Source organism: Poromitra crassiceps (genome assembly GCF_964638095.1).
Source record: "Poromitra crassiceps genome assembly, chromosome: 1".
Lineage (NCBI taxonomy): Eukaryota > Metazoa > Chordata > Actinopteri > Beryciformes > Melamphaidae > Poromitra > Poromitra crassiceps.
The window spans coordinates 44808358-44822785 of record NC_139623.1 but is presented as its reverse complement, the minus strand read 5'-3'; the positions used below and the strand labels follow the sequence as shown (position 1 = coordinate 44822785).

The window sequence follows — 14428 nt, the reverse complement described above, 5'->3', positions numbered from 1 at the left end:
TTGAAATGTGAAAAATACAAAAATTAAAGCCTCTATGAATATGTTTTCAATTTGTGCATTGTGTTGAGTTTGAATGAAAGCTTTTATTTTGAAATTCTGACCGGACGTTCAAATGATCCTCCTGGGATGTGTTCAATCTGAAAAACACTTTGCTACAGTTTCCAGCCTTAATGGCATGTTTCCTCGCATGTTTCAACGCACCACCGTTTCCTAAGATAAATGTTTTGCTAAGTGTTGCTACATTTTCCTGAAGGCGACCCCGTTCAGTTTATCCAGCAACAAAACACTGCTGCTGCTGATTTGTCGCTCAAACATTAGTTAATGCTATATATGTGCCATATACTGTATATATATATGGGGGTACGGTGGCGCAGTCGGTAGCGCTGTCGCCTCACAGTCAGAAGGTCCTGAGTTCGATTCTCGCCTGGGACACTGTGGGCGCTGTGGTTGTGTTCCCCCCCATATCTTCAGTGCCTACTGCCCAGGTGGGTTATCTCGTCGTAAGGGCCTTTCTCTCTGTGTGGAGTTTGCATGTTCTCCCCGTGCTCCCCCAGGGGGTTCCTCCGTATATAACCCCCCCACTAAAAACATGCAGAAGATCAGATCGTCATCGTCATCCGACCAGTGACGACAACATCTGAAGTTGGTCCCCGGGCGCTGTACGAGAAAGCGACCACTGCTCCTGGCCTGCCCCCCGGAGGAAAGGACATGCCTGGATGGGTTAAATGCAGAGGACACTTTTCACCGGCCACCGTCAGCATGAGTGTGTTGTGGCCGCATGCATGTATTGTGGTGTTCGTGTGACAATAAAAGTCGGGCTTGTCCGTTACGAGAGTTTTATATTCCAGCACTGGACCGAGACGCTCTAAAAAGCAGACGCTCTAAAAAGCCCGAAATAGATAAATAGGCCTGGAAAAAATGTCAGTCAAATGGATTTTTTTTGCTTTAACCCCTGAGCCAGGCCGTTTAGCCGATAGAGTGACCCTGCAAGTTAGGTGGGTTTTTACGCGACGGCTCTGCACGTCACGGCGATATAAATCTTGGCGGTGGTCCAACGCGTGATTTTCCGACCATGCTTCTCGTCCTCCTGAGTTGCCGCCCCTTAATATATAAATATATATATATATATATATATATTAGGGCTGGGGCTTTAACGCGTTAATTTAGGTTAATTAATAATTACAGAAAATATAACTCGTTCAATTATTTTATTTTAATCACACTTTATTTTTGCACTACAGAGACCACGGAATGTTTCTCAGTGGACGAATTCCAGGCATACCAATCATACCGATGCACAACGTGCATTGAGTGAAATTAGACAACAAAGCCTCACATGTGGGAAGTGCGCTGTAACGACAAACATTTGCATATCAGCACTTCAAGCCTCCGTTATCACCTCAATGCTAAACATGTTGCAGCTAGTGTGGAAGCCACTGATCATGCCAACGTTAAGCTCACCAACCCACACTTGACCAGATGACGGGGTTCAGAGCCAAGATTAGTAAATCCACGTCTGATAAGTGCAAATACAGTAATATGTATTGTAGGGTTGGCACGATGGACGATGGCATCGACCATTGTGATGGGCCGACCCCCCATCGACCTCTGAGCCTTATACATCGGATAATCGTAATTAAATATCTGTTCGAATTAAAATTTTGCTGTTTTAATAATAAAAAAAGGCCAAGTCCACTTACCGTGACGAGCGGGGGACTGTCGCGTGCGCTGGGCCAGGGCCGGCCCTAGCCATCTGGGGGCCCTAAGCAGGATATAGATCAGGGGCGGGGGTTTGGGGGCATCCGCGCTGGAAGTACTTTTAAGTAGGGGGTGCTGTAAGGAGGGGACTCTCGGTGCTGCCCGCTAGGGCAGCGCCGAAGACGTTTTTGGACTTTTAGCCATATTTCGTTTGTAGCCCTATCAGTGTCAAGCAAGCGTGTGGAACCCAGCAGCCATAGGGGTTGCCAGGTCAGTTAAACCAGGGGTTCCCAACCTTTTTTGTGCCAAGGACCGGTAGATACATGCAGGACCGGTTGTCAATTTTAATGGTTTTAGTTACATATATATTTACTCACCAGGTGGCGACAAAAGGTAAATAACAGCCTTTTGTGTTGTATGTAGCCTACAGTATTTATGTTTTTGTTTAAACTACAAACATAAATAAACGTCAACCTATGTTTTAACTACCACACACAGCCTATAATATTATAGCCTATGTTTATTTATTTTTTTAAATGGGCGGGCCCCCCAACTCCCGGGGCTCTAGGCAGCCGCTTGGTTCGCATATAGGGCGGGCCGGCCCTGCGCTGGGCCCCGGACATTTTTCAGATTTCAAAGTAGGCCCCGGCATTCTCAAGTTTGGGAACGCCTGAGCTACACCATCTAATCCTGTACTCAAACATTTCCTTAGAAGGACCCCACCCAGGCAGATAACTAGAGGCTGTCTCATGAAGCTACACCTTGCTTTACTTGACTGAGATTGCATAAAGTGAATTTGGCGTGCGTTTCCCTTCGCCTGGGGGGAAACCGACAACAACGTTGTCGCCGGGGGGCAATTAATGTATTCGGTGTATGGCCGACCACCGTATAACATCCGTAACACCGACTACTGCGGCAAGACTAGTGCAAGTACTTACTTCATTCACGCATGTATCAAAAAATATTGTTTGGGGTTGAATTCGAGTAGGGCTGCAACTAACGATTATTTTCATAATCGATTAATCTGTCGATTATTTTCTCGATTAATCGATTAGTTGTTTGGTCTATAAAATGTCAGAAAATGGTAGCAAATGACAGTGTTTCCCAAAGCCCAAGATGATGCCCTCAAATGTCTTGTTTTGTCCTCAACTCAAAGATAATATCAGTTTACGGTCATACAAGAGTAAATAAACCAGAAAATATTCACATTTAAGAAGCTGGAATGAGAGAATTTTGACCTTTTCTCTTAAAATTGTACTCGTAACGATTAATCGATGATCAAAATAGTTGTTGATTAACTTTCTGCCGATCGACTAATTGATTAATCGTTGCAGCTCTAAATTCGAGCAACAACACTACAATGTATGTAGTTACTAGTTATCGAGTACAGACTTGTCTATAAGGAAATGCCTAATAAAATAGGTGGGATGGGAAAGAAAGTATAATCTACATGATTTGTTTTTCAGAGCACATCCAGTTGTGTCTTGAGGGAAGATGCAGTTCCAACAATATTTGATTTTACAACACCATTGAACAATCCATCAACCTGCAACAGGAAAAGAGCTAGAGATCCTGTAAGTCTTTCATTTAACATTTCATTTCAAATGTCATAGTCTTCTTCAATACAGTGGTTACACATAACAAATCTAAGCCAATAAACATTTGACCAATTACATTTTTCATCTACTCAGGCGGAAGAGGAAACTGCTTCTGTGAAGAAAACAAAAGGTAGACTTCAATTATTTATTTATAACAAAACTTGTTGTGAGGGGGAAAAGTGACCTTAAGCACGCAAGCAATATACCAAGAATATTTTCTCGTGCCTCTATTCTCTATGTGCACATTCCAGCTTATGTTTAAATGTATTGGCTCTTTTTAAAGCTATTGATCCTTGAAACTTGCTAAAAAAAAATAGCATCTCAATGCTCCAAGCAATATTTCTCCTTTCTCATCAGAAAACGCAGCAACACCAGCAGTGGCCGAGGAGGCAAAAGAAGTGTCTGGAGAGAACAGCGTGACATCCGAATCACCAAAATATGATCAAATGCAAGAGGATGTCACCAGCTCAAAAGCAAAAGACATTCTTAAAGTCTATTTCAAGGAAGTCCTTGCACTCACTGGATTCAGCATCAATGGTGCAAATAACACAGAGGAGCCAATGGGAGGTGCTAGGGGTCAACAGACTCTCAATCCAATCTGCGTGGAGAAAATTGATCAGAACGAAATCCTTCAGTTCAGCGAGGGCCTCATGCAGGAGGAGATACAGAACAGCTTGCGGTTGGCGCGATTCTTCTCCATTCTGCTTCAAGATGCGACACCCATAGAGGGAAAAGAGCAAATCCCAGTTTTCATTCGATCGGTCACAGTAGCTGGGTTCCCTCAAAAGCACCTCATTGGGTTCCTGCCGTGTGATATGGATGTCGAGGGTATGTTTTACATGCTTCTCTCAGAGTTACGGAATAAGTGGGGGTTGAGGATGGAGCATTGTCGAGGACTCACCTATCTGGTTACAGGCAGTATGTGTCAGAAGATGCGAGACCTTACCTGTAGGATTCTTCAAGAGTTTCCACAAGTTGTTCTATCACCTAGTGACCCATATGCCTTCAACATATGGATCATTCGGTGCATGCCTGTGCCCGCCATCCAGAAAGTTGCAGATGCTGTAGAGGAGGTGGCCAAGTTACTCAGGGGAACACCAGAGCTTTGCAATAGATTGGATGGAAAGATCCAGACGACATATGGGCATATTAAAGGAGAAGCGGAGAGGATCAAAGGAGCTTTCCGTGGTAATTGGGAGCATGGTACTGATGCCTTCCAGACCATGCTAGAGATTCTTGAGCCTTTCCTCAACTGCATCAATGAGATGATCTCAAAGGTAGATGAAGATACTGCTGAACAGATGGCCAAGCTGAAGCCCGTTCTGAAGAATTTCAATTTCATCACCACACTTGTTGTTCTGAAGAACACCCTCTGTTGTGTGAGCATACTCAATGCCAGTCTCAAGGGAATAATCAGCATCAGCAGTACCTTGCAGTACACAATTTCCAATGCCTTAAAACTGGTAAACAAATACCAGCAAGAGCTTGCAATATTCCACAGGAAATGGTTTTCAGATGCAGTTGGCCGAGCAAAGAGGCTGGGAGTTGAGGTCACTAAGCCAGAGATGGACGAAGAAGCCACGACTGAAACACCACTGGAGGACTTGTACAGAGAAACTCTGAGCCGGCCTATCTTGCAGTATCTTGTTGCCGAATTGAAGAGAGTATTCAGCACAGAGATGGTGAGGATTCTCCGATGGCTTTCTTTGGTGCCATCTTACATGGCTGACCACAATTTCAGCATCCGCAGGGATAAAGTGGCAGATGCCAACTTGAACAACCTCGCACGTCCTGACACATTTTATGAAGAGCTCGGCTGTTGGGAAGTGAAGTGGAGACATGCAAGCAAGCGCAGGATCCTGCCAACCACAGTGTTTGCAACCCTGAAGATTCCAGACATTGGGATTTACCCAAATGTACAGAGTTTGCTGAGGGTTTTGGGCACTGTTCCATGTGTGAATGCAGAGGCAGATGTCTATGGGCAATACAATATGGTACTGGAGCGATGCCATTCCTACCTTAAGGCCACACCAGAGGACCAAAGACGATGCAGCATGGCATATGTCTACGTAAACCAAGATGTGCACTTCAGTGTTGAACAAATGGTGGAATCCTATGTGCAAAAACATCCTGACATATTGCACTTGCTGAAAATGGTGAGTACGTTTTCATAATTAAGTGGAATGCTGTTAAATTTGTCCAGTGTCCATAGTCTTTTTGTTGTCATGGACATCATTAGTTTAATGAAGCCATGAGACAGTTGTTCTTTATATTGTTTTGTTTGTTTTTGTTGTTGTTGCAGGATGACAGAATAGAGAAGCATGCCCAAGGTGAGAGACTTATTGCAAAGTGTTGTCTTTTACTTCTGACAAAGTTCTGTTCTTCAATCGTTATATTCCCACTTGCAATGTCCACAAATACTGAATTTTGGCTTTAGCACTCTAATTTTATTGCATTTGTGTCACTGTCATCTTGGCTAATGAGACCATTCTCACCTCTACATTTCAGTGGCAACCTTGGCGAATGATGGAAACCATATTGAAAAAGACACCGAAGAGGAATTAAAACTCATAAACCTAGAAATGGAGGGCGAAAGGCTTGTGGAGATGAAGTGTGCAGAATCTGATAAAGAAGCTCTCAGATCTGCTTTGCAGGCTGCAGTGACTGCTGCATATAGCAGCCAAAGTAGGCAAGCTAGTGAGGTTTCTGCTGTTCAAGATGGTGAGGTTGAGTATGTGTCCAAGTCTGAAATGAAAGAAGTTCTCACTGTGTGCGAGGCTGCTGTCAGGGAGGGAATTCTAATGGAAGTAGGGAGTTCATTCTTCTCCTTGTTCATCGACCGTGTTGTGAAGTTTGGGGGAAAAGACTATCTTCCACTGTTTCTGAGGTTTGTGGACAGTTTTGATGTCATGCGATTGGAGTTGATGGGATTCCTTGACGCAAATCTTGACTGTGATGACCTGGTACAGCGCCTCTTGGAAATAGTCACAAAGGAGTGGCGTCTCGATTTGAACTACTGCAGAGGTCAAGCCTATTTAGGCTCTGGTGATGTTTCCTACAAACTGAAAGCCTTTGCCTGCAAAGTCCAGGAGAACTACCCTCTTGCTATAAGTACACACTGCTCGTGTTACTCCTTCAATACATGGTGGTCAAAATCCACCCCAGTCCCTGCCATTAAAAGAGCACTGGACACTTTTGAGGAGGTTTTGATGTTTTTTGGCAGTAGTAGCACACTAGAAAAACAGCTAGACCATGTAATTGCTTATGGTCTCAGAGAGAGCTATGAGAAGGTCCAAGAGTTGCAAGGGAAGTTCTGTGGATTTTGGCAAGAAAAGCATGATTCTTATGAGGTCTTTGTGCAGACGCTAGAGCCCATGGTTGAATGTCTGGAGAAGATCAAGAATAACCCTCAGAGATGGAAAGCTCATGTGTCTGAACAAGCCGGGACACTTCTTTGCAAGGTAATGGACTTTGATTTCATCATTGCCATGGTAATCTTGAAGAACACTTCCTCTTTCACCAAAGAGCTGAGTGCAGGTCTCCAGAAGGACCACTTCAGTGCTGCTTCCCAACTTTGCCAAATCAGTGGTGTTGTGGCCACCCTGAACAGAGTGAAAACAACTATGAAGGTGTTTCACCAGAACTGGTTTGATGAAGCCTGTGCTGTAGCACAGAGTGTAAGAGCTCAGATTGAAGACAACTCTTTGCCAAGAGAAGGCATGACGAAACCAGTGGGTTTTTACAAAGATGGGTTGAGTGTACCCCTTGTAGATAACCTCATCAATGCAGTGAAGGATCATTTTTCAGAAGACCACAAAGAAGCTCTCAATTTCCTTTCCCTCGTTCCATGCTCTGTAACAGTGAGTTACATGTTTGAGAGCTTGAAGTCAAAGCCTCCTCTCTATAGCAGTGATCTTCCTGATGCCGACAACTTTTTCACAGAGCTGTGCTGCTGGAGGGTGACATGGAAGACCAAAGTTGCATCAGTGACCATCCCAGACACTATCTTTCACACTCTGCGTCTGCCGCTGATGCAATACTTTGGCAACATCAATACATTGCTGAGGATCATGTCCGTGTTACCCAGCACAGCACTTGAGGACTGTGGGGTTCCAATGCGTCATAAGAAGTTCCAAGAGTACCTGAAAAATACAAGTCCCGAAGCCAGGTCCCCATGCTTGGCTATGCTGCAGGTGGGCACAGACTTTAGCAGAGACCTAGACCGCATGGTGACCAAGTGTTTGAAGGTTACTCCTCAAGCCTTAGAGGGTATCTGTTTGGTAAGTGCTTCTATTATGAATTAAATATAGTGTTGCTTTAAGTTTGCATATTTTATTCAAATGAATGAGTGATTAATTCTTATGTAACTTTTGTATTCACAGGACAAAGAATCAAAAAGTTTGATAAGGAACTCTGAAAATGACATGGAAGGTATGGGTTAAGTTTTCTAATCCATTTATTACTGACTCAAAAGTAGCCTAATAACAGTTTACATGACATGAAATAGATGAGCCATATTTATTAACAGAAAGTCATTGTTACACTTTTCTTTTTTGATAAATGTACGCATGTTTAACATGAGCGGGGGGGAAATCATGACTTATTTTCTTCTCCTTGGCATTTTTTTTAGTTGATCATGAAAAAGAGGAAGCAGAGGAGCCTAAGCTTCAACAATCTCCTGACAAGAATGAGGACCAAGACATGAAACCAACAGATGAGAATGGGCACACAGGAGATCATCTTAAAAGTTTGGAGACTGTTTTCAGACTGGCAGCGCTCCTGGGAGAAAAGAATAGCAGTCTCTCTGAAATCTCTAAAGAGGACCAAGAACGTTTCATTCAGGAACTTGCCATGTGCCACTGGTTTGGATCTGAGAGCAAATGCACACCTAACATAGGTGAGGCTGAAATGATGAAAATGCTCATAAAAGGAATCAGAGATGTCATACTCCAGGAAGTACAGGAGTCTCCATTCTTCTCACTTATCACAGACAAACCTGTTAGAATTGCTGACAAGACTCATCTACCAGTTTTTCTCAGATATGTGGGAGAATCTGCACCAAAAGTAGAGCTAATTGGTTTCTTACCATTTGATGAAAACTGTGATGTTGATAAACAAGCAAAGGACCTTGCAAACATTCTCACTGAGGACTGGGGCTTGCCAATGTCTCAGTGTCGTGGACAAGCATTCATGCACCTGGGCTCAGGTTGCCAAAGCCTGAAGAAAATGTCGTTGGATTTCCTCAAGAGCTATCCTCTGTCCGTTGTAACACCTAGTGAGTCCTGTGGCCTTGCCTACTGGCTGGCCGGAAGCGTACCTTGCCCTTCGGTAACAAAGATGCTGGATATCGCAGAAGACCTGCTACTGTTCTTTGACCAATCTCCTGGTCTGGAGGGACAGTTGGCACAGGCTGTCGATGTGCTGTTGAATATACCCAGGGAGGCCCTCGAGGAAATTCCAGAGACCTGCTGCTCCAGATGGAAAAAGCGAGAAGACTTCTTTGATATCCTTGCTGACACATTGGAAGGAATCCTCAGCTGCTTAGATGCTGTAAGTTCTAGTGCCACAGGTGCAATGTCATTGCATGCACAAGTTCTCTCTACTGCTCTGAGAAGTATGGACTTCATTGTCACCCTTGTGATTTTGAAGAATGCTTGTGCTCCCCTTCGTAACTGTAGCACTGTCTTCCGCTGTGGCAACCCTGCTGATATTCTCTGTGAAGTGGAGAAAATCCCTTCAATCATAGAGATGCTAAACAAAATGTTGGAGAACATAGTCACTGTGCACTCCCCTTGGTTTGAGCAGGCGTTCCAGCTAGCGACCAAGGTGGCTCCTGAACAAGTGTGCTTCTCCGAGGAAGTCAACAACTATGAGTCTCCAGAGATATATTACAGGGAAAATCTGAGTGTTCCTCTCCTCAGAAGTCTCATTGATGAAATGAAGTACAGCTTCTCAGACAGCCACTTGAAGGCTCTATCAGTCCTGTCTTTGCTGCCCTCCTGTAATCCACAGTCCATCCTCCCGGAGTCCATAGAGAAGCCATTTAGTCTCTACCTGACGGATCTTCCTGAGCCTGACACAGCAGAGGAGGAAATAAATGCCTGGGCCGCTGTCTGGAGAGAGAAATATCAGGATGTTGCCCCGCCAACTTCCATCTCGGAAACACTCCTCCACCTTGAGTCGAAGAATCACCCGACCGTAACCTTACTGCTTAGGCTAGTAGCGGTCCTGCCTAGTGTTAGTATAGAGTGTGACCTGATGAAGACCACCCTGAACTCCATGAGGGATCTTTTAAAAAACACTGTGTGCAAGGGTAGCAGAACTGATCGTGTGATGCTCCTCACTCACTACGTGACTCTGCAACGACTGCCAGAGGTCGTTGAGAAGTGTATAGAAGTTGATCCAGAGAGCAGTCCATGTCTTTCTCAGGTAAATTCCAAGTAACATTCTTTGTATCATACTTCAACCGTTTAATCAACATGTTTTATAACAAAACCATATATTCTTTTTTACAGTCATTGCAAATAGTAATTCATGAACAAAGAAGGCTAAAGAAAAGAAATTCTTGCATATTTTTGTTTTAGGTGATGGAATGTTGTCAAGGACTAAAGCTGGAAAATGGTAAGTGAATGAAAAATGACACTTATAGACAACTTGTTGATGAACATCACTGAATGTATGATTCTTATGAAGATTAGTAACCACTAAAGAGATTGGGGAAGTGTGTGTGTGTGTGTGTGTGTGTGTGTGTGTGTGCGTGTGTGCAGTAGGGGTGGGAATCGCTGAGTAGCTCACGATACGATATCGTCACGATACTTGGCCCTCGATAACGATATATCACGATACTGCGATACTGCGATACTGCGATATATTGGAAGACGATACATCACGATACCTGTGTAACAAGTGAAAAAAATACCTCTGAAGGCAAAAAATCATGTATTATGCATTTATTAGCAGAATTGACATGAACTCTCTGAGTTCACTCACTCACTCATACCATTTTCGATACCACGGAGGAAAAGTTACACATTAAGTCTTTTTATTATTACTATTAAAACAAGAAAACCTATATAACCTACCTACCTACCTATATAATTTCTAAAAGTAGATATTAATGATCAAACATTTCCATTCATGTAGCCTACAGTAGTTATGTTTTTGTTTCAACTACAAACATAAATAAAGTCAACTTGAAACTATGTTTCAACTACCACACACAGCATAATATTTTAGCCTGTTTATTAAAAAAAAAAAAAAAAAAAAAAAAAAAAACATATCGATACTTGGCGCCAGTGTATCGATAACGTATCGCGGGTGGAAATATCGCGATAACGTGGGTATCGATATTTTGTCCCACCCCTAGTGTGCAGATGGCCACCTGGTGGAGGTTAGTGCACACTGATTTGATTTGTTGTGGATTATAAAAGACAACACAATCTAAGGGATAAAACATGTGAAAGTGCAAACACTTATTTTCAACATGGTCCCTGGACTCATAAAACAGGACATACAAAGGCATACATCATAAAAACAATACAGATAAATCAAGTGTAACAGAAACAATTGACATATTCAATGCAAGGCCTAGAACCAATAAAATGATAGATTAAGAGAACTACTCAGAACACAAGCTGAATTAAAGAAAAAGATGAGCACGTGGGAAAGTTACATAGGAATCTTATTAATCAGCCATGCTTTGGTTAACCGCTTAAAGCTGTGAAGGGAGTTGGCTGATTTAATAAGCAAGTCCAAACTGTTCCACTCTGCAGCTCCAGTGTAAGAAAAGGTACCCTTACCAGCCAGACTTTTAAATCGAAACAAACACAAGTTGGCAATACTAGATCTTGTAAAAACACAATGAGCTAACTGAAATGTGAAAAATAAAGTATGTAAAAACACTGTGAGCTTCTATGCATAAAATAATTAACTAAAAACTCAGGGACAGCACCATGGATGATCTTGTGAACCAGGCTTAGTCCTGACAGAGTGACCCTAGCTTCTACTGGAAGCCAGTTAGGCTCTTGAAAATGGCCGCTGCCAATATGTGACCGGGGGCTCAGATTAAGGATTACCCTCATCAATTTATTCTGAGCAGTCTGAAGCTAGCCTAGGTAAACCCAGCCACCACGTGACCTGCTCTCTCAGTTCCCAGTCACTATCGTCTAGCGAACGGGCCATTCAAATCGATTTCTGGGGCGATTGAAAGACCCACGCAGACCCGCAGCCAATGAGTGACGGCGTGACTGCCAACATCAGTCCTGCCGTGATCGGCCAATCAGAGAGTGCGTCTTTGTCAATGACGTGTAACAGCTGCAGCGGCTTAGCACTACCTAGCCGTTAGCATTTGGCCTCTCTAAAGCATAGCTCCCGAGCTAGCTACTAGCTGGCTAGCTATATGGCTATGCAACTACGTGAGGAAATTCAAGTGAAAACAGCTGTTGAGGTTGAGGTCTGTTGATCAAAATAACACCTAGCGTTATCGAAATCGGATTTTAGCGGACCATACAAGCCAGGGCTTCAGAGCTGATCACCTGGACACATTTTATGGCGAAATTATCTGATAAACTTGTCTGTGCTGCTCTGTGGTGATCAGCTAATGTCTTCATAGCATTGTGATTATGATTTAATGCATTATGGAAGATAAACGCTGGTTTAACATAATTAAAATAATTCCCTACCAAACATGTAAAGTGACGCTTCTGGGCAGTAGACCATTTGGGCATAACATTATGTAATGTGACATGAGATCACCACATTTCAATAAATATAACGTTTTTGCACATTTGAATGCTGCTGGTCGTTTGTTTAATGCTGTATATATTGGATATTTAAAGCTGATACACAACACAATTGTGTTGAGGTAATTCTGCCAAGCTCAGTTAAAAATATAACATGTAACACTTTACACAATCAAATCTAACTTATTCACAGCAATACACAGTCCAGTAGTACAGTGGGCTAATTGTTTGAATTATATCGAAATATATTTGCATGGTGTAGCATGTAATGCAGATAATGTAGCTAGATACTCTGACACAGAAAGGCAGACAAGCTAGCAGCAGGGATCTTGTCACACTGATTCCAGATAAACTCCTCTGTCTAGCCAGCTATACAATATTGATCAAAATAACACCTATATCGAAATCGGATTTTAGCGGACCATACAAGCCGGGGCTTCAGAGCTGATCACCTGGACACATTTTACGGCGAAATTATCTGATAAACTTGTCTGTGCAGCTCTGTGGTGATCAGCTAATGTCTTCGCATTGTGATTATGATTTAATGCATTATGGAAGATAAACGCTGGAAGGCTGGGTAGCATTATAACGTCATCCAGGCTACAGTAACATTAGGCTATTATAGTTATGAAACGCTGATTCAAACGTTACAATAATAAGACACAATAGGAGCCAGTTACCCTACTGTAGATAGAGAGTAATTTCAGACCACCAGATATCACCATATTTATGTTATTAAATGCTGTAACGTTAACGGTAATTCTCATGTGTATGGTTTATTTATAAGCATTCATTGATTGAAGCAGAGTGCTGGTCGGTTAAGTTTCTCTGTAGTCATGTCCTCTGCTCCAATCTTCGTTCGTAGTTTCTTCTGTCTCTCGTCCAGCAGCTGCAGATGTCATCATTATCCACGTTATTGATTATTATTTATAAAAAAATCTCATTGTGTAAATATTTTGTGAACGCACCAATAGTTAGAGAAGGAAACCTCTCTTTGCATTTTATTTTGTTTTTTAATAAAAGTAGGCTACTTAATATCTCACGTGGCTTTGATTCATCATTGCAAATTTAGCCCAATTTGTATAAAATGCAGATGTGAACAGCTAGGTTTAATGACAAATATGGAATATCACCCAATTACACGGTTTAATGCCAACAGATAAACCATACAGATTTGTTGTAATTGTGAACACAAAGGGAGCAAAGACATGGTTTTCAAGTATAACACAATGTATTTTATTCAAAGACAGGATTGAAAAATATAGGTCACTTGTATTCACTTCAGACAAGACACTACGTTAAAGTCTGAAATTTACCTAGATTTGCTATACGAATTGACATTTCAGCTTGTCACCTGATGTCATTATTAATGGACAGTACAGTAGTAAAGATTTTGAAAATTTTGATTAATCAATCCAAGTCAGAAACACGTGTACAAATATTGAATGCAACAGTCTCGTTCTGGAGCGAACCCCTCAGCTGAATTCACGTTGGAATATGATATCAAGGCTTGATAGATTTGATTGTACTCATACAGCAGTGTGGAGCTTAACATCTAGCTAGGTTGCATCTGGAATATGATCTGGATTATGTATAATATACAGTATAACACTACGCTCACTATCATGACATTCACGTTAACGCTATAGCCTCCACAAATCTACTGTAGCTAGCTAGCGTCAGCTACATCTGTAACCACGCTGAAATGCGAGTGCATTAACGTTATTTCTAGCTAGGTCAAACACACCTTACCGTTATGAGTGTGGCCGTTTTTGATCCGTGACACGATCATTTCCGGGCTGCAGCAGAGTCGAGCCCCGGAGGCAGCCTGGAGCTCTGTGAGCTCCAGAGGGGGTGCGCGATGCACTGCTGCCGGTGCCCGACACCCTGCACCCGACCTCGGGCTGCAGCAGAGTCGAGCCCCGGAGGCAGCCTGGAGCTCTGCGAGCTCCAGAGGGGTGCGCGATGCACTGCTGCTGCCCGACACCCTGCATGAGCTTGATTTGTTTTGAAGGTTTTGTCTGGTACTATTCAATATGATTTATGCAGATAAGACAGCGTGTCCCTGATAACTGTATAGATGATGACTGTTCTTCACAGCCACAAATATCTCTCCAGATCTGCGGCCATCTGCAGCAGGGATCGAGGTTTGGGTCCGTGTATACAGTTGTCCTGTTCATTCCCTGACCACCGTCACAGGAGTCATTGGCAGAGGCGATGTTCTCTCTTCTTGGAAGCTCTAATAATATCAAACGTAGCAGTTACTGTATGTTACACGTGGCTAACGTTAGCTAGCTTCTGACATGTTTTTCTAGAATTCATTAGATCGTTAAATGCTCCCGTAATCTAGCTAACCCCCACACAGCCGATGAGGAAAAGTCAGTCATTTAT

The 14428-nt window shown here is 42.8% G+C and overlaps 1 protein-coding gene across 1 annotated transcript in view; it reads left to right on the top strand.

Moving 5' to 3' along the window:
* LOC310784233 (uncharacterized protein) overlaps positions 1-14428 on the top strand; it is a 28303-nt gene that overhangs the window by 9204 nt on the left and 4671 nt on the right. The window contains exons 3-10 of the mRNA XM_083645253.1: positions 3165-3272; positions 3390-3426; positions 3654-5452; positions 5599-5626; positions 5805-7576; positions 7679-7727; positions 7927-9725; positions 9881-9917. Coding sequence (XP_083501379.1) covers positions 3165-3272; positions 3390-3426; positions 3654-5452; positions 5599-5626; positions 5805-7576; positions 7679-7727; positions 7927-9725; positions 9881-9917 — 5629 coding nt within the window. The remainder of the gene's footprint in view (positions 1-3164; positions 3273-3389; positions 3427-3653; positions 5453-5598; positions 5627-5804; positions 7577-7678; positions 7728-7926; positions 9726-9880; positions 9918-14428) is intronic.